The following is a 27206-nucleotide window of genomic DNA, read 5'->3' on the forward strand; positions in this document are numbered from 1 at the left end:
TTCCCTCGGAGAGTGGACCACCTTCTACCGAAAGGGAAAGGCTTTGCACCCTGAAAGTCCGCGCGCACACGGCCGGCCAGGCAGGCGGGGAGGCTGGGGCCCCATCCAGGAGCGTCTTCCACACCTCGGGCCTCTCTCCCCCGTTCCGCTCGCTCGTGCCGAGTCTTGTCCCGACAAGAGCCTGAGCCCACGCTCCTCGGTCGGTAAAGAGGCAGACAGGTGGGCGTGTGGGGCGGCGCCTGGCAAGAAGCTCTTTGTCACCCAAGCAGCGAAGTGACGGGACAACGCCACGGGAGTCGTCTGCCCAGCTGGAAGGCGGGCGCGGGCCGGGGCGCCGGCCGGGGGCTCCCGCGATGCCCACTGCTGCCCTTGGGGCGCCAGCTCTCTGGCGACTCCAGCGGTTCAGGATTCGGCCCGCGGTTTAGCGTTTTAGAGCCGGCACATCCCGTGTAGACGAGGCACGAACGCTCAGAGGGGAGCAGCGAGGTCTCCCAAGGCCCCTCTTGGGGAGCGTGTAGGGTCTGAGAAAGTGAATCACTGCCTGGGAGGCACGGGGGCAGGGGGCGCTTGGAAGGGGCAAGGCAGAGGATCATTCCCAGGGGAGCCCGAATGCTTTGGTTGGGGCCGCCGTTCCCCTCACCCCTGCAAATACGCCACACGCTCAATCGGACCCCCTTTCGTTCCCAAAGCAGATCTGCCCACCGGAAACCCCCGAGCGGAGAAGCCAGCGGCCGCAGCGCTCCAGCAGCGGCCACGAGCCCCCCGAGCCGTGGCCCTGAGCGCCGGGACTGCTCAGATCACAGGAAACCGCTCATCCTGAAGGGTCGATGAGGCTGACGTTTTCCTCCGAACTCCCGGTGACTAATGTGGCAGGGAGAGAATGTCATGGAATATTCAGCCAGAACCTTCTTTCGAAGGACCTGAAGGGTTTCATCACCAACACTCGGCACTGGTAGGGGTGTGCTCCACCAGCTCTGCGGGAGGCGTTGGCTCTAGCGGTTAGAAGTGCACAGACCGTGTGGCCCAGACTGTGGTGGGGACCGATCGTCCACTCCCAGAAGCCGGGAGGGGGATGGCGAAGGCAGGCGGAGCCCCGGCACCTCCGTCCCAGCCCCCTGCTTGGGGTGTCCGGGCCCCCGGTGTAGAGTATCTGTGGGTCTCGGGAGGCAGACGAGCGGAGCGCTGAGCCTTGAAGCTGCTGGGCTCGGCTGGCACGAGGCCGCAAGCCAGACGGCCCTTCTGGAGGCTTGTTCAGACTGGACACCAGGATGCAGAGCCCTGGGGAAAGTCTTGCTTCCCGAGAGCGCGGGGAGCCCGGGAGCGCCTCAGGTCCCCAGCCAGCCTGCAGGGGCCCCTGGGCTCCCCGAGGGGACACCAGGGGTGGGGGACTTGTGCCCTCATGCCCCGCCCTGAGTGCTCATTCCGAGGAGCACCCACACCTGCCTCCCCGGTGGGTACCCCCCCATCAAACGCTGCAGGATCGTGTGGTCACAGGAAGGCTCGCAGACCGTCCTGGGTGCGTTCACCTGGCTCCAGGCCTGCCGTGTGTGTGTGTGTGTGTGTGTGTGTTTCCGTCTGCTCCCCCTTCTGCTCAGCGGGGGTTTGCTGAGCCGTGCGGGGGTGGGGGTGGCACAGATCTGGGAGGTCTGTCATTCTGGGGGTCCACCTTGTGTGTCTGTGAAGTTCCTGCCCCTGGCCCCTGTCTCCTCTCCGCAGGGGCCCTGCCCCCACACCTGGTGAGGAAGGTGGACGTTTGCTTATTCATTCATTAGATTTTCTTTAATGTTCTTTTTTGAGAGAGACAGAGCATGAGCAAGGGAGGGGCAGAGAGACAGAAACAGAGAATCTGATGCAGGCTCCAGGCTCCGAGCTGTCAGCACAGAGCCCGACGCGGGGCTCAAACCCATGAACTGTGAGATCATGACCTGAGCCGAAGTCGATGCTTAACCGACTGAGCCCCCAGGTGCCCATCGATTTTCTGGGTGATAAGTCCCAGCGTCCGTGGGCAAAGATGAGCGAATTACGGCGGAGGGCTGGCTGGCCGAATGGCTCTCAAATCCAGCAGCTGGAGTTTGAATTTGTCATTCCATCACAAGCGACAGCCCCAGGGTCTCTGGTTCAACACCCACCGGGAACAAGAGGGCAAGAACCCTGCGGGGGGATGAGCACCAGACTCCACTCCCCCCCCCCAACCCTGAGCCAGCAGGGAGAGTGAGGCCTGGGCCCTGTCCCACCGCAGCTCCCCGAGGGGCCCCACCAGGGTGGGCAGGGGCTGAGTGGAGGCTCTGGCCCTGGGCGTGGCTGGCCATGCCCTGGGGGGCTGCAGAGAGCAGGACAAGGCCCCCCCCATATCTCTTCATCCCCAAGGGGGCGGGGAAGGTAGGGGCCCGGAGGCCCAGGCGGCCAGTGGTCTGTGCCTCCTGAGCTGGGCTGAGACCGGTGACCTCTCTGAGCTGCAGGAGCCCCAGTAGGGCCAGGGGCCGGTGCCCTCGCGTGTGTGTGCTTGCACGTGTGTGTACATGAGCGTGCATGCTTTGGGGCTGGCCTCCCCTCGTCCTCGTCTCTCCACACGGCCATTTCTTTTAGACGGTCAGCCTGGACGTGGTTTCCATGGAGTTCTGACAAAAACCGGGATTCAAATCGTCGTCACGGGCAGCAGGAGGGGGAGGGCGGGGCCGGGAGCTTTCCCTGCACTCGGGATCCAGGAGCAGGCCTGGGCCTGTGGTTTTTTTTCCTCCTTCCTTCAAGGGTATTTTAAAATGTATGGAATTCTCTCCCAAGCCCTCCTCCCATTCCCTGGCGGTGCGACCAGAGATGCCTCTAGTAGAACCTGGAGGGAGGATTCCTCCCTGTGCATGTGCTGGAATAGGGATCCAGGCTCAGGAACTTGCAGGAGGGGCTTGTCCAGAGCGCTGGCCTCCCGGGGCAGTGGCACTGAAGTGTGGTTAGGGTTCCAGACCGCCTTCCCACTGACCCCAAAGTTCTGTCTCCTTGACTGGCCTGAAATTCCACCATTAGAGTTTTATTCCTTTGGATATTCTCGTAAAGTGTCAGCGCACCTATTGGAGCTTGCCAGTGAGTCTCTCACATCTGGGAGTGAAGGGGTGTCCTGAGCCATCCCTGCCGGGAGGGCGGGACGCTCAGGAGGAGAGGCAAGGGAGTGTTTGGAGCCTCACCCCTCACCCCTGTGCCAATCAGAAGGGAGCCGCGAGTCAGCTGGAGGCAGCAGGTGAACGAAGGACTGCAGGAAAGGAAGGGGGAGGGCACGCGGCTGGGGTTCTGGCGCTTCTGCACAGGCTGTTGAAGGGGCAGGTCCCCCTCCCCGCGCCCCCACCTTTCCAGGAGCTTCCGCTCAAGCACACGGGGCAGGCTGGGGCCTGGGAGGCTGGCATCTATGGGCTTGTGGTGTTTCCCTGCAGCCGGGAAAGACGCTCTCCCTCCCGCCCCCAGCCTGGACACCTCGGGGACGCCGCCCATGAGGGACGAAGGTGTAGCAGGAGAAGCCGAAAGACGACGAGGGGTCGGCTGTGCCAGAGGTCAGGGCCAGTGCTCGTCCCCGTCCCTGGGCGTCCCTCACCTGACGACCCCTGGGGAAGAGCTCACTGGCTTCCCCGTTTTCTAGGCCGGCCCCAGGGGCCGCGGAGACCCGAGTCCGACACTCACAGACCCTGCACGCCCGTCAGGAGGCCGCCTCTGTGCTCAGCCCGCGGACGAGGAAAACGGACACACGGAGGGCAGCGTGCTGGCCGCACCCCCGGGTGGACCCAGGTCTCCCCGACTCCAGGCCTGGAGGCGGCCCCGTGGCTTATGGGGTCTTCTGCGCAAGCTCCTCCTGCCGCTGTTCCTCGCCCTGGTGGCAGCAGGACTCGAGCTGGGGGATCCCGGCCCCCAGTGCCCCCAGCCTTTGGGAGACGCAACCAGAGCCCTGGCGGTTTTGGTCAGAGGGCCCCAGTGGAGGGTTGTCCCCCGAGTCAGGAAACGCCCAGTGAACAAACGAATGAGGGGATGAACAGATGTGGGCCCACTGGCCCCTGGACATAAGAGTCTCAGCCACGGGGGCCACTGTCTCCTTTATTGAGAGGCTCGGGGGCTTTGTTCTTGCCAATTAGGTCACGGGGGCGGGGGCGGGGCGGGGGGGGGCGCTTGAGCCGTCGGTGGGGTTTTGCATCACTGCTGACCAGTCACACCAGACACTGTTCTCTGAGACCGGCTTCGGGAGCTCCAGTGTGACGTGGCCAGGAGCTGACTCCACGGGGCTGGACGGCACGGGGAGGGGGGCCCGGCTGCGCGGCTGCGTCTCTACCTGCACGAAGTGCGCACACGGGAAGGCGGGGTCCTTGAGAGCCGGACAGACTTGGGGCTGCGCACGGACCCCCGCAGCCACGGGGCTGCGACTCAGAGGCTGCGGGGTGGTGGGGGGAGGGTCCCCACCTGCGTTGACTCCGCCCCCATCCCGGGGAACCGACCCTTCTGTCCATCCTGGGCTGGGCACGCGGAGACGGTCGCGTGAGTCCCGGCCGAGAGGGAGGAACGGCCCCACCCATTTGTCAGGCGGCTGAGCCGGGGCACGAGGACCCGTGCCCGAGGCGCGAAGCGCCAGCGAGGGTCCGGGCCCTCGTCCCGACGCCCACCGCCAGGGCCCAGCCGCCCTGCTCACCCGCCCAGAGCAGACGCTGTGTGCCAGGTCTGGGCTGGCCTCGGCCCCTGCGTGGGTGGCCCCTGGGTCACGGGGCTGGCTGTGGGCTGACCTCCTCCCCCTACCCCCCCCCCCCCCCCCGGAGCTGTCCCTGGTGAACGGAGAAGGACCCCGTGGGGTTTAAGCAGGACACGGTTCCTAGCGGGGCGCCCATTGACATCCTCCCATCCACCTTGTCATTTTCGTGGGTGGGACATCGAGCCCTGGTCACCCAGGACAGGGACCAGGCCTCCTGAGTCCCGAGTCAGGGCTGTTCCCAGCCGTCGGCCAGCCCGACGGTCTCCCTTCAGGCCAAATATGCTCCTGAGCCCAGGGAGAACCTGGGCTTTTAAAAAGCCTGTACCTCTCTTTCCAGGCCCTTCTGCCACTGTCTCCTTTGGTTCGGGGGACCTTCTAGGGCCAAGGTCGGGACCAGGCCACCCTGCCTGGAGACCGGCTCTTCCAGACCAAGGAGGCGCCTGCCCCTCTGGGTCCCCGGAGCCGGGGCTGCTGCCGGCTGGCTGTGACGGATGACGCTGGCCGGCGGGCTGGCTGTACTCACGACTCCCCGTCCTCACCTGTGGCCGAGTCCCCAGAACTGGTGTCTCTCTGGGACCCGGCCAGCTGCCCTCCACTCCAGGGAGCCGACCCCGAAGCAGCTCAGAGCTGGGCAGCGGGAGCTCACCCGCACAGCGGACAAGAGCCCGCGGGGACGTCCCTGGCCTGGCCTGGGGCGGGGGGTGTGGAGACAAGACTCCGCCGACCTGGCCTTGCCTCCGCCAAGCCAAGAGGACTTCCAGGGCAGCCCCCCAGCAGCTGGCATCCCTGTGGAGCCCGCTGCTTTGGCGAGGAGGCGGGAGAGGAGGGGGAGGCCCGGTCCGGCCGATGCCCGGCACCCCGACCCCCGGGTGGTCAGTGGGGACACAGGGAAGCTTCCTGGGAGTCGCCCTTGGAGGGGGGCCGTCTGGCTGCCTGCTGTACCAGAGGAGGGTAGGGGTCCTCTCCTCGCTCCCCCGGGGCGCCAGGACCTCGGCCGGCCTCTTCCACCCCTCCCCACCCGCCGCCAGAGGCACTGCCGCCCCCAACGCCCGCCTGGCCCGACCCGTGCCTTTCATTTCTGTCCACCCTCAACACACAGCCGTCTGGGAACAAAGAAGTCTGCCTTTCACGCAGCACTAATTTGTCCTCATTAAAGGCCCTTTCTGGATCCTGGAGAGGAACAATGTCTCCGTGGCATTCAAAGAGGAGAGGAGGGAGGGGTGGGGCGGGCTGGGGGAGAAGCTGAAACAAGTGGGGCCCCGGGCCTCGCCGGACCCCTCCGCCGCCCCAGGGGTGGGGGTGGGGGGGGCTGCCGAGCGGCGGGGCCCCACCCGCCTAGTACAGTGTTTCCCGGGTGACGTTGCTGGAGAACGTGTGGTTGCTGGACACACTGTTGGTCCTCTTGGAGAAGGCTGGCCTCTTCCTCCTGCGCCCCCACAGGGGACAGAGGCAGGCCAGGGTGGACAGGAAGGCCTGGCGGAAGTTGGCGGAGACCAGGTTGTACAGGATGGGGTTGATGGCGGAGCTGATGTAGAAGAGGGCGTTGGTCAGCATGTAGAAATAGTGGTAAAAGTCGTAGAGGAACCTGGAAGGGAGGGGCGAGGGCCGGGCGCTCAGAGCCCGCGGCCCCCACGCGGGGGTGGGGCCTGGCAGCCACCCCCCGGCCGCAGGAGCGCGGGCTCGGGCGGTGGCTCGGGACAAACGTTTAGGAAACGCCTTGTAAATTTTTGACCCGGGACATTCCGTGGTAAGTTCCAGGACTCCGGCTTGTCTCGAGAAGCCGGACGTCGTGGCCACACCCCCCACCGAGCTGGGCTGGGGCCGTCCCCCCTGGGGGGTGCGGCCCACCCGCCCGGTGCCTCCAGCGCTCCCCGCGACACACCTGCCCTTCCGCTGGCCTGGCGGGGTCCCAGCACAGCTGGGCTGCGGGGCTCGGACGCGCCCCGGCCTCAACCCAACAGCCAGGGCGGGAACCCCTTCCCGGCCTCCTGGACGGCAGTGTACCTCGCCCTCAGGGGAGGGCGTTCTGGAAGCTTCTACACGGCCTCCCGGACTCCTCCACCAGATCTTCCTTCTGCTGGTTTTGCCCTGAGTCCCGGGGGTGCTCCTGGCAGCTCCGCCAGCCTGCGGTGGCCCAGCCCCCCTCCCACATCCAGCAGGGCCGGCCCTTCCTTGTCTCTGTCTAGATCTCTCGACTTGTCTCGTGCCCGCTCGCTCAGGGTCTGCTTTCCTTCTCTGCTGCTACCTGCTCCTGGGCACCCGTCCCTCTGTGAGCTTCGTCCTTCCCCCGGCCCGGTCACAGCCACACCAAGGACGTGTGGGGGCGTGACCCGCACCCTTGCCCTGAGCTGCTCTGCTCAGCGCCCCCCCCCATGCCCACCTGCTGTGGCAGCTTCTCCCAGCCCGAGCCCCACCCCCGCCTGGTACTCACGGGGTCCACTGCGTGTCTGACATATAGCAGAACATGAGGCGCCGGGCGTGGTAGGGCAGCCAGCAGACCGCGAAGGCGATGACCACCGCCCCTGAGACACAGAGAGACGTGGGTCTCCGTGGGGTGAAGGGCGTGTCCTGTCATGTGTGCAGGAGACCTGACACTCGTAAAAGTGCAGACTCAGGGCAAGCTCCCTCAGCACCCTGACGACATTGTGTTTCGCAGAAACAGGAAAACCCATCTTAAGATTCACGTGGAGTCTCGAGGGACCCCAGAAACGGTCTTGGGGAAGAACAAAGATGGGGGGCTTTCGCGTCCTGATTTCAAAACCCACCACGAACCCACAGTGATGAAAACAGTGTGACACTGGCTTAAAGACAGACATAGAGACCATGGGATAGAAAGAGAGCCAGAAACAAGCCTCACGGATGTGGTCAGATGACTCCCTGTGAGGCTGCCAGGACAGGACCATTGAGGGGATGGTGTCTTCAACAAACGGTGTCAGGGAAACGGGCAGCCACATGCAGAAGACCCCTACCTCACGCCCTATACACGATTAGCTCAAAGTGGATCAACGACCTGAAGGTAATAAGAACGATGAGTCCCAAACTCTTAGGAGAAGCGGAGGGCGCAAACCTGACGATGTTTAATTTGGCAGGGATTTCTTGGATATGGGATCAAAGGACACAGTCAACAGGATGAAAAGGTAACACACAGAATGGGAGAAGGTATTTACCTAGCATGTCTGCTCAGGGATTAATATCCAGCATACTCAGAAAACTAAACTTCAACAGCAAAAATCAAACCACCCGACTAAACATTTAAAAATGGGCAAAGGGCTTGAGTAGACATTTCTCCAAAGAAGACACACAGATGGTTAATCGGCACATGAAAACTGCTCAACATCACTCATCATGAGGGAAACGCAGTCCCAAACTATAGTCAGATCCCAGCATGCCCAGGATGGCTACTATTAAAGAAAAAAGCCCTCAGAAAATAGTGATTTTTGGTGAGGATGTGGAGAAATTAGAACCCGTCTGCGCTGTTGGCGGGAACGTCAAATGTCATGCCTACTTTGGGACACAGCATGGCAATTCTTCAAGACATTAAAAACAGAAGTACCCCAGGACCCAGCAATTCTACTCCTGAGGGTGTTCCCCAAAGAACCGAAATCAGGGCCCCGAGCAGACGTTTGTACACCAGCAGCACCACTTACAATGGCCACAAGGTGGGGCAACCCGAGTGTCCACCAACAGATGATGGAATATTACTCGGCCTTAAGAAGAGGGAAGTCCACCTGGTGCCACAGCCTGAGCCTTAAGGACGTTGTGCTCAGGGCAGTAAGTCAGGCACCAAAACACAACGATTCCACTCCCATGGGGCCCCGAGAGTAGTCAAATTCAGAGACAGAGAGGAGGTGGCAGTTGTCAGGGGCTGGGGGAAGGGGGTGGGTGGGGGCAGAGTCTCGGTTTGTAAGATGAACACATTCTGGAGATGGATGGTGGTGACAGCCACACAGCGTCATGAATGTATGAAATATCACCGAACGGACACTTAGAAATGGTCGAGACGGTAAATCGTATGCTATGTGTGTTTTACTGTAATTAAAAAGGGAGCGACAGAAAAGCCAACCTCTAGGGAAAACCCAGGGCTGGCTGGCCCGGTCCAGAGAGGAACGCGGTCCCCGAGACAGCACATCCCCATCCTGGGACTTGGGCGCAACTTCAGGAGGTGCTCGGTTTGGGGCCCCGGAGACCCGGGCCTGGGGGAGGCCCCCCGAGGGGAGGGCTGTCCTGCTGGCAGCAGTAGGGAAAGGGTTGGTGGCATGGGGCTATTCCGGGAAGCCCGACCCTGACAGGGCGGAAGCAAATGCTGGGACCCTGACCACTGGACACAGTGTGCTGCTCACTGGACACGAGGCGACTGTGAGCTGAGTAACTCTCTCATCGATAATATTGCGATGATCAATGCTGAAAGGGCAATACTTTGGAAATACTAAACCTAATCAATTACTAACATTAATTTCATCTATGTCTTTTTGCTTTTTAAATATGTTGCCACATCTCAGTGGTCACTAGACCGTTTAACATTTAACCGTCATATATTATGACACTCTGGACCTCTTTCTTCTAAGAACCAGGGGCTGCTGAGGGACAGGTGGCCTGGGGCAGAGGCCCAGAGGCCTGTCTGCTGGGGTGAGGGTGACAGCAATTGGGAAGGCTGCTGGGCTGGGGGGAGGCACAGGTAGGTGGTCAGGGTAGGGGGTTGGGTCGGGTGGGGCTGCCTTCAGCAGAGCAGGGCGGGGGAGGCGGGTGTTTGAAGAAAGAACTCTCCGCAAGGAGGCCACCTCTGGGTACAGGAGACACCCTCATGGCGTCCCACACACGGAGCCCCACACCCACATGAGCATAAGCTCCACCCAGGGCTCTCCTGTGACGGGGGCTGGCTTGGGACCTTTGTAGGGGTTGGTCTTCAGGATTCCTTATTAGAATGTGGGTCACTGTGTAGGGGGGCTGCTCTTCAGGCCTCTTTGCCTGGCACCTGACGGCACGTGATAACCCCACCTCTGCTGCTCGATGACTGTGTGAGCGAGCTGCCTGACCCGGAGACGTGCTCAGGGACTGAGTGAATTGAATTGGCGAGTGGATGAGTGATCAGACAGATGGGTGGACAGATGGAGGGATGGATGTGTGGATGGCTGGAGGGACGGGTGGACGGATGGGTGGGTGGGTGGGTGGATGGGTGGACAGATGGGTGGATGGCCGGGTGGACAGGTGGGTGGGTGGGTGGATGGATGGATGTGTAGAAGGATGGAGGGATGGATGGGTGGGTGGATGGATGGATGGAAGGATGGATGGGTGGGTGGATGGGTGGGTGGGTGGATAGATGGGTGGGTGGGGGGATGGATGGGTGGGGGGATGGATAGATGGATGGATGGATGGAGGGATGGATGGATGGAGGGATGGATGCATGGGTGGGTGAATGGATGGACGGATGAACGTGTGGATGGCTGGAGGGATGGGTGGGTGGGGGGATGGATGGATGGATGGATGGATGGATGGATGGATGTGTGGATGGGTGGATGGACGGATGTGTGGATGGATGGAGGGATGGATGGGTGGGTGGAAGGAGGGATGGATGGGTGGGTGGATGCAGGGATGGATGGGTGGGTGGATGGATGGACGGATGAACGTGTGGATGGCTGGAGGGATGGATGGGTGGGTAGATGGGTGGGTGGGTGGATAGATGGGTGGGTGGGGGGATGGATGGGTGGGGGGATGGATAGATGGATGGATGGATGGATGGAGGGATGGATGCATGGGTGGGTGAATGGATGGACGGATGAACGTGTGGATGGCTGGAGGGATGGGTGGGTGGGGGGATGGATGGATGGATGGATGGATGGATGGATGTGTGGATGGGTGGATGGACGGATGTGTGGATGGATGGAGGGATGGATGGGTGGGTGGAAGGAGGGATGGATGGGTGGGTGGATGCAGGGATGGATGGGTGGGTGGATGGATGGACGGATGAACGTGTGGATGGCTGGAGGGATTGATGGGTGGATGGATGGGTGGGTGGGGGGATGGATGGGTGGGGGGATGGATGGGTGAATGGATGTGTGGATGGATGTGTGGATGGATGGATGGATGGACGGATGGACAGATGGACGGATGTGTGGATGGATGGAGGGATGAACGGGTGGGTGGGTGAACGGATGGACAGATGAATGTGTGGATGGCTGGAGGGATGGGTGGGTGGGTGGATGGGTGGGTGGGTGGATGGATGGGTGGGGGGATGGATGGATGGGGGGATGGATGGATGGATAGATGCATGGATGGATGGATGGAGGGAGGGATGGATGCGTGGGTGGGTGAACGGATGGACGGATGAACGTGTGGATGGCTGGAGGGATGGGTGGGTGGGGGGATGGATGGATGGATGGATGGATGGATGGATGGATGGATGTGTGGATGGGTGGATGGATGGATGTGTGGATGGATGGAGGGATGGATGGGTGGGTGGGTGGACAGATGGACGGGTGAACGTGTGGATGGCTGGAGGGATGGATGGGTGGATGGATGGGTGGGTGGGGGGATGGATGGGTGGGGGGATGGATGGATTGATGGATGGATGAATGGATGGATGGATGGATGAATGTGTGGATGGATGGAGGGATGGATGGGTGGACGGATGGGTGGACGGATGGAGGGATGGATGGATGTGTGGATGGATGGAGAGATGGCTGGTGGGTGGATAGAGGGATGGATGAATGTGTGGATGGATGTGTGGATGGCTGGAGGGATGGGTGGATGGACAGATGAATAGGTAGAGGAGTGGAGTTAAGAGCACCAACCCCTGGCTGGGGCTGACCCTTGAGTCTCAGCTCGGACTGCTCCATTTCCCGGGTCTTAAACTTTGCCCTGTTTTGCAGTGTGAGGCTCACAGCTCTGCCAGCCCCTTGCCGCCACCCGGCCCACCCCCCAGAGGGCCCGGCAGTTACGTACGTAAGACTCGAACGCCGTGCCGCAGGGCCTGGACCCTGCCAGGCTCGATGGACATGTTGAATGAGCTGTGTTGGTCCCCAACTGCGCACACCTGGCCCTGCTCAGATGCCTGGCTGACCATGATGGTCAGCTTGTTGGCGATGATGGTGTTCAGGACGGAGATGACCACCATGGGGAACACGAAGGACATGAAGGTGTTAACCTGCAGGGACAGAGCAGGACAGCCATCAGGCTGGCGTGCAGGGGATGCTGCCCTGGTGCCTGTCCCTCCGGCTGGGGGTCTGAGGCCCGGAGTATGGAAGGTGCTTGGTCTTTTGCATCAGACTTGTAGACATACCCCCCACTTACTGCCCGTTTCCCACCCACTCCTGGCTCAGAGAGCGGTCACGGAGTCTTTGCCATCTCAGGGAGCCACTCTGCATGGGGTTCAGCCTGTAGACAGTGTGGTGTGCCCTGGCCGCGGTGAAAGGCTGGGGCTCTCTGTTTCCAGCTCTGGACACGACATGTCATGGGTACATTCCTGAGCATGGTGCTGCCCCTCCAGGAAGGCTGAGCCCAGCCTGTCACCCTGGATGCAGACAGCTCACATCTGGACAGAAATGGAACGCCCTTCCCCGGCCCCACCCACCCACCCCCCCACCCCCCGCCTCTCCACGCATGAAAAGTGCTTCTTACTGGCCCCTCTAACTTCCGTGTCCTTTGCACCTGGGGAAACTGAGCCACAGACAGGGGCTGGACCTGTACAAGCCCGAGTCTGGCCTTGCTGGGACACCAGGCTGAGATAGACATTCGCAGACAGACATTCGCAGCCACCTCGCAGGGGTGGCCCTGGTGGGCGGCGGGGAACGGGTCTCCCATGGAGCTGGACCTAACGCAGCCACCGCCTTATTCTTCCCGAGCGCTCCTGTTGTCTGACGCCCCTTGCTCCCCCACGTGGCCTCGCCCTCAAGATGCCACAGCGGGTCTGTCCGTGGTCGGCTGCTCCGAATGTTCGTTTTGAACTTCACGTTCAGAAAAACTTTTGGTTGTGCCTGGCTCTGCCGGGCAGCTGCAATCCCTCTGGGGAGTTCCAGGGCATCTGCGCCCAGGGTTCCCTGGGCCCCGGGCTGCACCCCTGCTACCTCCTAACTCAGTTTGCCCGCAGCCCTTGAGAGCAGAGCTAAGGGTCCTCCACGATACGCAGACATGGTGTCTGCACCTCTGTCCTGCTCATGCAAGCAGGGGACGGGGGGACCAGTGGCCGCCAAGAAATGCCAGAGGTTCCCAGATGGGGACGTTGGCAGGTTTGCTCCGCGGCCCTCTTGGTGGTCAGGCGTCTGTCCAGAGCGGGCAGGCTCACACGCCTGCTCTCTTGAGGGCACTGGTTGAGGCCTCCAGAGGCCCTGCCCACCCACACAGTGTTCCAGAACCCACCTGAGAGATGGAGAGGGCCTCCAGGAGGCGGTGGCCGGAGGAGACCTCAGTGCCATCTGAACAAAGCTCTGCTAGACTAGGGTGAACGGGCCCTCGGGAGGGCCTCTCCCACGCGCTGGCCCCAGTGCCCATCACTCACTGCTGGCCCGGGGCTCCTGACAGCCCCTCCACCAGGCACCCTTCTCCCCCACGTCCTCAGAGCTCGGCAGGCCCGTGACGGGGCCCCATCCCAAGTCCCTTGGTGAGGACGCTGCTGGCATGCGGCGGGGTGGCTCCGGGAAGGCTTCTGAGGCTCCTGCTGGGCTGCGGGCTGGGCAGGGGTGCAGGGGGACGCTGTGTCTGGGCCCAGGAGACAAACTAATTCCCTGTGAGTCATCGCAGCCTGGTATTATTTAAACAGAACAAACGTATCCAACACAGATTTTAAATGTCAAAACATTTAAGATACCATACCTCGCTGAGCACAGGCAGTAGGGACTGCTGCCTCGGAGGGCCAGGTGGGGGCCACGGGCAGGGGCCAGGGCCCTGCCTGGTGGGTTAGGAGGTGTGGTGTGAGGCCCGCTGTGGTTCCCCTTGATCCTGAGGTCTGCAGTGAGGAGAGGGGGCCTCACCCTGCAGGCCCGCCCCGGTCAGAGGCTTGGGCCAGGCCTGACTTCCAGGGGCCGGAATGCCTCTCCTCGGCATCCCCCACCCCTGCAGCCTGGAGGTGGGCATAGATCTGGATTGCGGAGGCACTGGGGGGCACGCCTGGCTCTGGGGTCTTGCCTTCCCTTGTCAAAGCTCACAGCACGGACGGGGGCCCGAGGCGGCCTACCCGCTGACAACGAGCGAACAGAAGCACCTCTATTAAGCCTGGTGCAGAGTCTCCGGGAACACTGTAAATGTCATCCCAGGAAGGCAAGGAGGCCAGGCGAGGGAAGCCAGGGCCTCCCCAGACGGGTAGGTGCAGGTGTGGACGCCGTGCCTGGTCTAGGCATTTGTCCCAACAAGACACAAGGCTTGGGAACACACAGGCTGATGCTAAAATGCAAATCGAAACACGTCATTTAAGAATGGCCAGGAAAGCTCTAGAAAGGAAGAGCGATGGGTCAGTACTGGGCAGGGAGGTGGCAGCGTACCACCCACTTACCAAATACTGACCCACGAGAGAGACTTGGTGCGAACACTCCGGCACAGGGGGAAGGGTGGACGCAGAGACCAGTGCAGTGGAGACGGGCCAGAAATGGTGCCCAGTGAGGCAAAGCATGGTGCTGGGTAAAGAGGGCAGCATGCCGGGGGGGGGGGGGGGGGGAGGAAGGTGGCCGCCTGCAAAGCCAGGAGACTGGACCCTCAGGGCCTGCTGTCTCCGCCCCTTCCCCGGCCCCTCCCCCTGCCTCCCTGCAACTGCCCACCCTCCAGGTCCGTCCAGTCCGCGCATCCCTAAAGCTCTAGGCGGGCCCTCCCTGGACAAATGCAGGCCGTTTCTGCAGCCCTGCACCGTTTACACGTATCTGGTGAGAGCCGACCCCAGGCCTCTTGTTCAGGAGGGACCTGGGGCAGGGGTGGGGGAAGATGCGGGGGGGGGGGGGGGGGCGCCGCCCGGCCTCGCTGGAGCTCCTACAGCCGCCGTCTGCAGCCGCTGCTCCCAGCCTCTCAGTTTTTCTTCAGCAAAATAAGTATTTCCTTATTCCCCTTAGGACAATCTGAATTGGTTCCCGAAACTTGTACCCTAACTCACGGAGATCCCACACCAAAAAGACAAAGCCAGATGGAGCAAAGATTAAAACCTAGAAAGGAGAGCCACAAAACAGTACGAAACTGAGGGAATTTCAAAAATAAAGTTCAGGCACTGCTATTAAAAAAAAAAAAGAATGATGGAAAAAAATCAATTCTCTCAGCCGTCGGAGAAATTCCTGTCCCGCCTCGCCTCCAGACATTCCCGTAACCCCAGCCCCGGCCATCCTGCCTCAGTCTCCCAGTGGACTGTGGCGGCTTCGAGCTGGACCCAAGAGGCCGGCAGGAAGCAGACTGCCCAGCGGGAGCCTCCAGAGGCCCAGGTCCTGGCTTTGTCAGCCCAGCACCTCCCTCCCAGAGCCTGTCCTCCGTCCCTGACGCGGTGGTTGAGCGCCCTCCCCCGTGGCCCTGACTGACCGCTGGGCGAGGTCTGGCCACAGCGGCCAGCCTGCTTCGGGGAGGTCAGGTCTTCTGAGCTCGAGGCCACAAGTTGAGCTGCCTCCCCGCCTCCCTCCGTCCCCTGCCTCTGGGCTCCGCAGCCCTGGCCGGAGCTGGAAACCCCTGAGGCGGGCAGGGCCTCCAGGAAGCAAGGGTTGGGGGTGGGGAGGGGAAAAGGGAGGGAGTGGGGGGTTTGACCTTGGCCTCAGACACCCCTGGTGGTGTGCTGGCTGGCTGGCTACGGCCCTGGGCGGTTCCAGAATGGCCTCTCAGCCTTAGCTTCCTCACTTCTGGAAGGGGGACAGTAAGAGTGCTCAGCTCAGGGCTGAGAGCACGGTCCATACTCAGTGGCGCCCAGGATGTTACTGGGGGACCCGCTTGGGGACGGAGCCAGGATGCTCTGAGGCGCTGTCACCGCCAGTCCTGTCCGAGGACTCGGGGCTGGTGTCTGCCCCCCAGCACTTGTGATCTCGTGAGGGGGGTGGAGCGGAACGTTAAGCAATGAAAAGGAGGTGTGCATCTAGGGATAGAGGTCTCCCTGGGAGGCAGGGCCAGCCCCCAGTCCCGGGTGGTGCACACGGCAGCCCGGCCCGCCTCCAGGCCCTCAGTCAGCCAGGGGGTTCTCCACTGAGACCCCTCTCCTTCCCCTTTCAAAGGGCCTCGTCTCACCCCTCCCTTCTTTTGTTCTGCACTGGGGCCCAAGCCTCTCTACTTAATCCCACGTGTTTAGAGAGAGAGAGATGGCCCCCGGGCTCACACTGCTTCAAGGCTCAACTAGCAGCCTGCGGTGAGCGGAAAGGCACAAAGCAGGGTCAGGTCGTTCGCAAAACCCAGAGGTTCGGCTTCTCGCCCAAACTCTCCACTGCAGAGACCGCTGGGGCCTCCTCGGTGCCTGGAAAGAGGACCCCCTCCCCAGCAGATGAGCAGCCCCAGCCCGGCCCAGGCTCACAGGGGTGGCCCCTGCCAACTTCCAGGTCAGACTCCAGTGGAAAGGAACGTCCCTCAGACCCAGCAAGTGTGGCCCACGACTCTCCACTGGGACAGCCACGGCTGCTGAGGGCGGGGACGGCCAGGTGGGTCATCCAGAGCCCTGGTGTGCCACCGTCCCTCAGCGCAGCCTCGCTCGAAAAGCAAAAATCCAGGAACAACACCATCTGGGCTGGTTGATAAGTTACGACACGTGCACACCACGGGGCACCCTGTTGACATCGGGAATGAGGCAGACTGGATGCTCCAGGGAGACAGGTGAAAAAAGCAAGCACAGAACGGCCAGGTGAAGTAAGGAGACAGCTCCATGCTGGCGTCCCCAGGAGGGAAACCCAGCAGAGGCCGACATGGGCGGGGAGGGCCTGGGGAGCTGGGAGGCTCCTGTCATGTCCTCCTGGATCGAGGGCACAGGGGTGGAATAAGGGCACACTCGGTCTGCTTCTCCTGTGTGTGTGTCCCTTGCCCCCTTGGTTGCATGAAAATCACACGTGTCACCCCGCCTCCCCAGGACTGGGAAGCGTGAGGGGCCTAAGGGACCAGATCTCAGCGGCTATGTCCCCATTCCAGGGGGGGGGCAAAGGTAAGAAAAGGGGCTTTCAAGGTGACACAGCCCAGGGCTTCCCATCCCTTGTCTGACAAGCACCCCGGTGCTCTAGATGCTGCTGGGACCTGGAGTTCAAATATCTGCCATCCAGCAGGGACACGCAGACACGGACCAGTGTCTAGAAAACAAGACAGGGCACCACGGAGCTGCACACCGCTCTGTGGGTCAGTGCTGGCCACAGGCCTGGGCTTTGGTGGGACAGGTGGAGGACCAGGGCAGAGGACACAGCACGTGACCTGGAGGGGCCATGCGAGTCATGGTTAGTGTTTCAAAGGCCAGCACGGGGAGAAGGGCCCCAGGCACTGGGTGCCGCCTGGGGCTTAGCTTGCCTGCTTCCGGCTGCAGGTGTCGGCCTATCCGACACAGCCCATCCCGCCATGACGGCCCTAATAGGCAGACTCTGGCTCAACGCAGAAAGGACATTTTGAGGGCCTCTAACTTCCCCTTTCTTGATACGTAGACTTTAGCTAAGCATGAGCGGGATGCTTTCCATGAGCCAGAGAGCATGCTCGGACCCCTGCCTGCACTTCACTGAATACACGTCAAATCAACAAGGCAGAAGCTGTCAGTATTCACACCTAATCGAAGAAGCAACCCAGACCCAGCTGTGAGCCCGGACCCAGTCTGACTCACAGCTGGAGTGCCCACCTCCCATGTCACAGGACGTTTTATAGGCAGGGAGCAGATGAAAGGAAGATGAAGCATCCATTTGTATGGGCAAGAGCCACACCAGGGTGCGGGACCTCATCCTCACAAGGGAAGCTTCTCTGGGCATGTGGCTTGCCCTCAACTGCCCAGAGAGGGTGCTGTTTTTGGGTGAGTGCAAATTAAAGAAATTTTTTTAAAATTTTATTTTGGAGACAGAGAGTGAGCAGGGGAGGGGCAGAGAGAGAGGGAGACACAGAATCCGAAGCAGGCGCCAGGCTCTGAGCTGTCAGCACAGAGCCCCACGCGGGGCTCAAACTCACAAACTGAGATCGTGACCTGAGCCGAAGTCAGACGCTTAACTGACTGAGCCCCCCAGGTGCCCCGAGTGCAAAATTTTGAGAACAACTTCTAGTTCAAAGACCATGACTCCTTGGTGATCTCCCAGAGCTGAACCTCTGCATTTCTCTCCTTTGATCTCCCTTCGGCTCCACTCTGGTCCCCATGCTCCTCTCTGGCTTGGAACTTCTGGAAAAGGCTGGGCAAGTCACTGGGGACTCGGTGAGAGACGATGCTCCAGCCCAGGAGGCTGGGTGTTCAGCACCATGGACAGTGCCACCAAAGCCGATGGTGCTACCGGGGGCCTGGGGTGGGGAAGACCTGGGGTGGGGGTCAAGGAGGGGGGGGGGACAGGGGTGAGGGGCTGGTGTGGGGGAGGTGGGCTGGAGTCGGGGAGACCTGAGGTGGGGACCCCAAGCCAGCTAGGAGCAGGGGCCATCAGGAACACTCCACCCGTCTCTAGACCCTTCCTATCTTGATGAGAAGGGGGCGAGCACCCGAGCACCCGTAACCTGTGTAGGAGGCCCTTCCCCACGGCCCCGCCCGCTGCTCCTGCTGCCGGCAGCCCTGCACTGGGGAGGGAGTCTCCCTCCTGTAGTGCGGGAGCCACAGAGGCCACAGTCTGAGAGTGAACTTGAGAAACAGGAGCCCCTCTGCAGCCACATCCTGTCTGTTCCCGGCGGTGCTGCAGGGCTGGCACCAGCTGGGCTGCTGGGAGACCCTCAATCGGATTAGGAAAATCGCCTTCCCAGGACGCCTGCCCCTTCCTGAGGACCGGGGAGGCATCCTCCAGAAGGAGCAGGGTGGCCGCTCCCCTGGGTCGCAGGCTGGAGGCGCACCGGGGGCCCGGCCTTGGCTGAGAGTTGGGGGACTCACGAGCCCCCGCGGCAGCTGGGGTGGCGAGCTGCCTCGTGGTTATGCCGGCACCTCTCAAAACCACACGGAAGCCATCCGTACGGTGCGGCAAGCTGTCGGGGGGCGTGGGCCGAGGGCCTCTTTGCTGTGTTGTCAAATATCTGTTGGCTAACAAGCCCGTGAGAATGTTCAAATCAGTGGGACATCTGTTAAGTGGCAACAAACGGGCTTTAAAAATCCTTGACAAGGACCCGCGGCAGAGCAGCGAGCGGGTGTGTGGCAGTCTGACCCTGGGGCACGGCCCCCACTTTTGTGCCCAGCGGAAGGAGGGCAGGAACCTTAGTGGTCATCTAACGCACAGAAACCATGGCCCATGTGGCGTATGCCCGGCTCTTGTCCCTACCCGCCCCTCACGCTGTGATGGTGACCCTTTTCTTGCGGTGACAAAGTCCTTCTGGCAGGATGGCTCCCGGTGTGTAAGAACCGGCTCCTGCCAACCCCACCACGCAGGTTCGAGCCGATCTGACCAGGTTTGCTAAGCCCTTTGTGTGCATTTTCCTAACGTGCGGGGAATTAATTCTACCCTGAGGGATTACGACCAACTCACGCAGCACAGGGCATTCTGTGGTTTTGCGTGAGCCTTTGACAGAGTTCGAGGTGTCGGGGTTCTGCTCCATGCCAGGAAAACCTGGGGACCCGGTCTTGATCAAGACCCCAGGGTGAGGGGGGGCACACGCGGATGTGGGGGTGGGTTTCCAGGGAGTTTAGCGGATCCCCCGGCTGTGCCTGGGGGTGGGGTCCGGAGAGGCGGGGAGCTCACACACCGAGGGGCCGAGAGCGCGAGCAGGAGCACCGACTGCCTGTCGGCAACGCGGTCAGGAGAGCGGTGCAGGACCAGGGCTCGGCCTGGGGGCTGTCCCCACCTCGGTGCCGTCGCTGCCCTGTTCCCCGTGTTCCCGGCATCACAGGCAGATGGACGTGTGGCCCCACAATTGTGTTTCCTTGCCACGTAATTGTGTGCGCAGTTTAGCAAATATCCTGTTCCTTCCCAATTTCGAATTACTGTCCCCTTGGCCACTGTGCTCCGGAGGACATCTGCTCTGCTCTCATCATCTCCGCTCCTCCCAGTAGAATTAGTGCCCTTTCCCTGCTTTAGGTGAATCTGATTATGGTGGACCCAGAGCCGAGTGGCCGGTGTGAAGGAGGAGGGCCGGGGGCCACTCACACCCCAAGCCCAACTCGGCCCGAACGTGGCTCTGGTTTCTTCCCACGCTGACCAGCTCCTGGGCCCGGACGGGAGTCTGTGCCCTGGCTTAAGTCCCAGCGGTGACACCACACGCTCCCTCGGCCAGGCTTCCTCCGGGGCTCCTGTCCCCGGACGGCTGTGACCTCAGAAACGGTGGTGGGGTCCTCTGCCCCTGCTCCCGCCCAGCGCCACCCAGCGAGGGCCCTGGCTGTAGCTCTCAGCAAAGCGGGAAGGCCAGCCGGCGTGCCGCCCAGTTACCCCAAAGCGGGCCCCCGACGCCGGGAGCAGCCGAGAACTTCTTCCTTCCATCCCGAGGACACGGCGCGTGACGAGTGGGGCCCCACTCTGCTTTTCTCCTCTCCAGCCGCAGACTCTGCCACAGCAGATAGCCCTGGCCAGCAGATTCGAGACTCGCGGTTCTCCGTGCATGAGTGCGCGAGAGAGGGTCGCGGTGGGGGCGAAGGGCCGAGCTTCCTGTTTCCAGATACTGGAGCGCAGAGCAAGGCGGGCCCGGATTGGGGTCTCGCCAGACGACTTGAGTGCGTCCGTTCCCAGGCTGGGCCTGTCTCCCGCCTATAAAGAGGGAGGTGGGCCGGTCCATCTTGAAGACCCCGGTCCTCGGGAATGAGGGCGGCCCGGGCCGGGCACTGCTCGAGGACCACGCAACATACCCCTGGCCTCCGGCTCCTGTTCTCGGGCAGATGGCAGCTTGCTGGAGGGACTCCACTGCCCGCGGCCGTGGACGCCTGGCGCTGTTGGTGTTCCGAGCCCACGAGGGCAGAGGGCTGACTGGCTGTCCAGAGGGCCACGACTTCCCCAGTGTTCCACTCGTGGACCATCAGCTATTCTTTTCTCTTGCGGGAGCTCAGTGGCAGCTGGGGCAGCTTAAGGGGACTGGGCTGTGTGACTCAGGCCTCCCCATGATTCGGGCTGTCACCTGGACACGGGCCCCGGGCGGCGGCTTCTTCCCAGCTCGGGAACCGCAGGCTTGAGCAGGGACATGTCCTGCCCTGGCGTCCCCTGTTGGAATATTCTGGCGCCTCCTGGCTGCGCCCTCCCTTCTGTCTACCCACGCCCTCCTGGGTTCACCAGCCCGTCGTCCTCTGTCCTCTGAATGCACCGGCACCTGGGCTCACCATCTGACCTTCAGAAGCATTTATTGAGCATCTGATGTACGCGGGGTGCTCTGCACAGACTGAGGTGAGTGCGGAGGACAGGTAAACACACCTGACTCACGGTGGGCACGAGACACAGGCTGGTGGGGGGACAAGATGGGTAGGGCCTGGGAGCCAGGGGGGGGGGGCCAGGCCCGGAGAGATGCCACGGTGGCCTGCGTTAGGGCGGTGCTCACAGGGACGGACACGGTGGGCCACCGAGGGAGGACCCAGCAGTGTCAGGCAGGAGGAGCCAGGGAGAAGCCAAGGGGGGGCCCATGAGACTCGGCCTCTCTGGTGGGCCCGGGGGCTGCACCTCAGAGGCGTGTCTCCTGCTTTAACAACCCCCCCCACGCAGACATCTTGGCTGCTAATGTCCCCCCCACACACACACCGGTTAGAGGGTCCCCTCGCTTTTTCCTCCAACAACCTGAGTCTTCTTCTTGTGCAAATGTCTCAGCAGAGATGCTTTCTCGTCATCATCGGCCCGTCTGGGAAGACGCCTTTCCTCGGGAGCCGGGACATCCCCCCCGCCCCCCGCCCACGGCGACTCCCTGAGGCGCATGCCAGGCGTTCGTGACACACGACTGGCTCCGCTTCAGTAGGATCAGAGGAAGCCGCAGTGTGGGGCTCTCGGGCTGCCCTCCCGGCCGGGCCCGGGCAGGCGGGGAGATGTGGGCAGAGGCAGGCAGAGGGCGAGAACCGTCCGTCTGCCCCTGGGAGCACGCGGGACGCCCCGACAGGCTGGGGCCACCGCGGGCCGGCGGGCCCGGTGCTGCCGACCCAGGTGAAGAGTGCAGCCTCGGGGGGTCCGGCTCCTTCAGGGCTGTCATCCGCTGCCCCGTCCACGCCGGCCCCTCCACGCCCAGCTGGGTTTTCCCCCCGACGGCTTTGCAACGGCCACTCAGAGGCGCTCGGAGGCCTCGCTCTCCTGGCGTGGACGCTTCCCGCTCCCGGTGGGCAAAGCGGCACCGGAAGGCGCCGACGTGGCCACCGCGCGGCAGTCAGCGCGTGAGGTCTCCGCTTCCCGCGGTCGGTCTGCTGTCATTCCAGTGAGCTCGGCCGCCACGAGACAAAGTCCCAGCAACACAGAGGCTGCGAGGCGAAACCCGCAGCCCAGCTGGGGGCGGAGTGGACACAGAGCCTTCCTACAACCGGGTAAACAACTTCGAGGCCGCCCTCTGGGCTGGGAGACGTCTGACCGACGGGCTGCTGTCCCTCGAGCCCCACGCCTGGTTCTGGCTCTCTGCACCTGCTCTGTCCCCCGACCGGCTGCCCCGCACCCCCCTCAGTGGCCCGCACCTTCGCGATCCCCAGGACCTCCCGGAGGCCTGAGAGCCCGCCTTCCTAATCGTCGCGGGCAGCCCGGGCACTGAGGTGTCACCTTGGGGCCGAGCCCTCCCCTAGACACCCTAGGCCAAGAGGCAACTGTCACGGGTCCCTCCGCTGACAGGACCGCGCCACGGACTCTCAGCTCCCTGCCCGTGGAGGAGGGTCCTCAAAGACTGCTGATGGCTTCCCGCGCCCCGGGACGCGCTCGCCTTTCGCCATGTGGCTGGCCGTTGCTCCCACAGAGACGTGGGGCCTGCGGCCCAGCCCTTGCCTGTCCTGGCTCTGACCCGTGACACGCAGCGCAGTCCTGCCTTCCAAGCCGGGCCTCCTGCTTTCTGCTCCCAGAACGCGGCTGCCACAACGTGAGAAAACCCCGACTTGCCTCCTGGACAGCAAGGCCTAGGCGAGAGCCAGCACCAACCTGCAGACGGCGAATGAGGCCGTCTCAGACTCATCCAGGCCTGTGGGGCCACCAGATGACGGAAGCCACATAAGTGGCCCCAGCTGAGACCAGCTGAGCCAGCCCAAGTCCCATCCAAAGAATCACAAGCAATGTTACTGTTTGAGGCAACAAGTTTTGGACTGTTTTGTTGTGCAACAGAGGCCAGCTGACAGGGGAGAGAGAGAGAGAGGGAGGGAGAGAGGGAGGGAGGGAGGGAGAGAGAGAGAGAGAGGCAGAGAGAGAGTCAGAGAGAGGAAGAGAGAGAGAATCAGAGAGAGAGAGAGAGTCAGAGAGAGGGAGAGAGAGAGAGAGAGAGGGAGAGAGGGAGGGAGAGAGAGGGAGGGAGAAAGAGTCAGAGAGAGGGAGGGAGAGAGAGTCAGAGAGAGGGAGGGAGAGAGAGTCAGAGAGAGGGAGAGGGAGAGAGAGAGGGAGGGAGAGAGAGAGTCAGAGAGAGGGAGGGAGAGAGAGAGGGAGGGAGAGAGAGAGAGAGGGAGGGAGAGAGAGAGAGAGGGAGGGAGAGAGAGAGAGAGAGGGAGGGAGAGGGAGAGGGAGGGAGAGAGAGTCAGACAGAGGGAGGAAGAGGAAGAGAGAGTCAGAGAGAGGGAGAGAGAGAGAGGGAGAGTCAGAGAGAGGGAGGGAGAGAGAGAGAGGGAGGGAGGGAGGGAGAGAGAGAGAGAGGGAGAGAGAGTCAGGGAGGGAGGGAGAGAGAGAGAGGGAGGGAGAGAGAGTCAGAGAGAGGGAGGGAGAGAGAGAGAGAGAGAGGGAGAGGGAGGGAGAGAGAGTCAGAGAGAGGAAGAGAGAGAACCTTAAGCAGGCTCCACGCTCAGTGTAGAGGCTGATGTGGGGCTCGATCTCACAACCATGAGATCATGACTCGAGCCAAAATCAAGAGTTGGACACTTCGCCGACGGATCCTGCCAGGCGCCCCAGGGTTTTTAAATTTCTCTGCCCCCCCCCCCCCCCACTGCCCCACGACACTTTCCCTTTGGAGAGAAACACCCCTCACGTAAGTAACATGCAACCCATCCCGGGCGCTGACAGGGAGTCCAAGAAGGCAGGGGGGTCGTGGTGCAGCTGACGGGGCTGTCCCACCCCAGAAACTGGGGGCTGGTCTTATAAAGACAGCTGAGGTGGCACCTGCCGTGTGCAGAGTCGGGGTCGGGGGTGTGAGGAGGGCGGAGGACAGTTTTCCTTCACTCGTGTTTCCTGCAAAGAGAGGCTCATCAGTGTCACCTACGGGTCCCACCTCTTGGAAAAGCAGCAGCGTGTAACGAAGCCTTTCAGGAGGAGAGCCGGCTCCTGGCTGGTGGGTGAAACTCAAGTGTGCAAACGGGTGTGGGCCCTGGGCAGCTGAGCCCGGGGTGGGACGGGTGGGCCTGGGTCCTTCGAGGGCTCTGCGGTGTGATGATGTCGACGTGGGATCCTCCCTCGATCCCCACTATCAGCAAACGCCAGTTCGTGCCTCGTGCGGCTTACGGTCACGTGCATTTGTGTGCCTGTCTGTGCACGGGTATAGGAGCGTTTCTGTGTGTGTGCACGTGCTGTGAATGTGTGCACGTGCACGTGTGCTCATGTGTTTCCGGGTGTGTGTGCATGTGTGCACGCGTGTTTCTGGGTGTGAGTGTGGGTGCACTTGGCTTCCCCGTGTGCCCCTCTTTTGCTATCAGCTGGCACAGGACCCGGGAAGTCACTTTGACAAGGAAACGCCTCATGACGGTGAGGGGCTCGGGGACCTCAGCCTCCCGCCTTCGTCCCGTTGCCCCCAGATTCTGAGCAGACCCCCTGCCCCCTGAACCAGAGGGGGCACGTTTCAGGACAGGGTGTCCGCTCAGCTAACACGTGGGCCCTCACGTTCACGCTTCTGCAGACGGCGACTGCAGCTCTGGGCAGTGCGCGGCCCTGGCAACTGGGCTCAGCGGCGAGGACGGTGCCGGAACACGGGCTCCGACTCTGGCGGGCAGACCAGACCCCCGGGAAACAGGGTTCGGTTGGAACCCCAGTTCTCGGGCGACCCCTTGGCCACTTGCCCTCCTGGGGGGGCTGCCCTCCTCCCCTCACGGCCTCACAGGGACGGAGGGAACCAGCAAACCCCACGGCCGGGCTCCGCCCCCTTCCATCCGCACCTCTGATGCCAGCCCCAGGCGCGCCCGCCTCACGCTGCCCAGAGGACGAAGATTCCGCCACAGACTGAAGGGCGTGTCGCCCCAAATTCATATGCAGGATTCTGGCTCCCAAGGATATGGTGTTAGGGGGTGAGGCCTTTGGGGTGATGAGGTCGCGAGGGCGCCCTGATAACAGAGACCCCAGAGAGCTTCCGCCCCCTCTTCCTCCATTTGAAGACACCGCAGCCGTCGTGACCCGGGACTCGGGCTCTCGTCGGACGCAGGATCTGCCGGTGCCCTCGGCTCGGACCTGCGGCCCCCACAGTTGAGAGGCACACGTGGCCGCTGTTTGGAAGCCCCCAGTCCCCGTCGGAGCGGCCAGAGCGGACGAGACGGCTCTCATTGGTTGTGAATCTTCCAGAAGCAATGGGGCAGGTCTCTGGGCCCGAGGCCTGGGCCACACCTGGGCCCGGGGGCCACTGGCCTCAGTGCAGGGTGGGGCCACCCCCTGGGCGCCACCCCTCCACCCGCGAAAGGAATTTCATCTCCTTCCTAGTAAGGTGCTCGTCACAGACACAGAATCGGCTCGCTTGTTACACGTGGAGTGTTTCTAGTAGGATCTGGGTCTTTGTCGGGGAGGGGGGCTCTGGCTGGACCACCAACAGCCTCTGCGGAAAGCAAACGAGGCATTCTGTCTGTCCCCTGCCAGGGTGCCCACCTCTCCCGCCGACACGCTTACGGCAATTTGCGTAACTGAAGGGGGCTGGCCAGGGCGCAGGGCTGTCCGGAGCTCCGGGAGGGGACAGGCCGACCTCTCTGGCACAGACGGAGGCCAGGTGTCCCTGAGCACTAGGTAAGCATGCGGCGGGCTGGAGGGACAGCTTACCTTCCGTTTGGCCGGCGCATGGCCATTTGTGATGGGACACGTGTTTGTGCTGTCCCCACCAGTCGGCTGCGTGGGGACACAGCCTGGCGCTCCAGCCACCGAAGCACTTCCAGGGTGAATGGCAGGCAGAAGAGCACTGTCTCAGTGCCCTCGGGCTCCTGTGACCACGGCCACGGCCCGAGTGGCCGACAGACGGCAGAAATCTGTTTCTCGCAGCCCTGGAGGCGGGGGTCCGGGACTGAGGGCGCTGGTGTGGAAAGGGGGCGAGGGGGGCCTCTGGCCTCTTCGTACAGGGGCGCTGACCCCGTCCTGGGGGCCCCACCTTCTGACACCATCCCCCAGGGGTCAGAGTTTCAACATATGAATTTGGGGGCGAGGGACAAAAACATTCAGTCCACGACAGCTGGCAAAGGGAGGGCCGAGCTAACCCGAAGTGGGGGCGCCCTGACCTGGGGCAGCGTGGATGGGCTCTGGAAAGGCACACGGGACAAGCTGGGTGTGCACAGACAGGCAGCCCCACCGGAGAACACCAGCCCCTGGGACTTAAAGATTCCCAGCAGCTACAGTACGAGCCGCAACGGGTGAAAGTAACTTCAGTAAAATAACTTACAACTCAGCACGTCCAAAACACTATCGTTTCAGCACGTAGTCGGCATAAAAATATCCAGGAAATATCGACTTCTTCCCTGCACACCAGCTGTCGGGATCGCGGGTGTGCGTTTCACCCTCGGGAGGCTCCTCGTGACCCACACCAGCCTGCGTGCTGGACGGGGCAGCTCTGGGTCCTTACGAGAAGCCCTGAAGGCGGCGTCCACCCCCCCACCCCACGAGGTGGCACCAGCCACTGCCCTCCCCTGGCCCCGTCTCCGGTCAGAGGAGGAGGAGATAGAGTGCAGCCCCCCCAACGACCCCCAGATCACCCCCAAACAGGACGAGTCAGAATCCGCACGTGGTCACTTAAAACGACGCGTGAAAAAGTTGCGCTGAGAATGGAAGCCGTCCCGTAAGAACAAAGGGGCAGGAAACCCGCTTGTAAGACGGAAGGCACGTCGGGGGTCTCGGGATGGCCCGTGTTTGCAGCCACGCCTCCTGGAATCCGCGCCCGACTTCTCTGTGTCCCCCACGAATCACCAGCTGCACCAGATGCCGAGGGCGCCAGAGGTCTCACGGGCGGGGGGCCCACAGGGCACGTGTGAGCCAGGGAAGGCACCCTCCTTTCTTACTCCAAGTAGTTGAGCCCCGAGGGCAGGATGCTGGGGTGGGGACGGGGAGCACCAGGGGTCAGCGGCACAGACCTGACCTGGGACAGACCTGTTCTGGGACCATCCTGGCTGTGTGTCTGACCAGATGGCTTCCCCATCCGCAGCCTGAGTCTCCTGATCCGTAAATGGGGACAG

The 27206-nt window shown here is 62.3% G+C and overlaps 1 protein-coding gene across 1 annotated transcript in view; it reads right to left on the reverse strand.

Moving 5' to 3' along the window:
* Window positions 1-3998: 3998 nt before the first annotated feature.
* Window positions 3999-27206, reverse strand: part of NTSR1 (neurotensin receptor 1) — a 48026-nt gene continuing 24818 nt past the window's right edge. The window contains exons 2-4 of the mRNA XM_043553508.1: window positions 11654-11855; window positions 7146-7236; window positions 3999-6299 (exon numbers count right to left, since the gene is read on the reverse strand). Coding sequence (XP_043409443.1) covers window positions 6050-6299; window positions 7146-7236; window positions 11654-11855 — 543 coding nt within the window. The 3' untranslated portion in view covers window positions 3999-6049. The remainder of the gene's footprint in view (window positions 6300-7145; window positions 7237-11653; window positions 11856-27206) is intronic.

Source organism: Prionailurus bengalensis, chromosome A3, assembly GCF_016509475.1.
Source record: "Prionailurus bengalensis isolate Pbe53 chromosome A3, Fcat_Pben_1.1_paternal_pri, whole genome shotgun sequence".
NCBI classification, from domain to species: domain Eukaryota; kingdom Metazoa; phylum Chordata; class Mammalia; order Carnivora; family Felidae; genus Prionailurus; species Prionailurus bengalensis.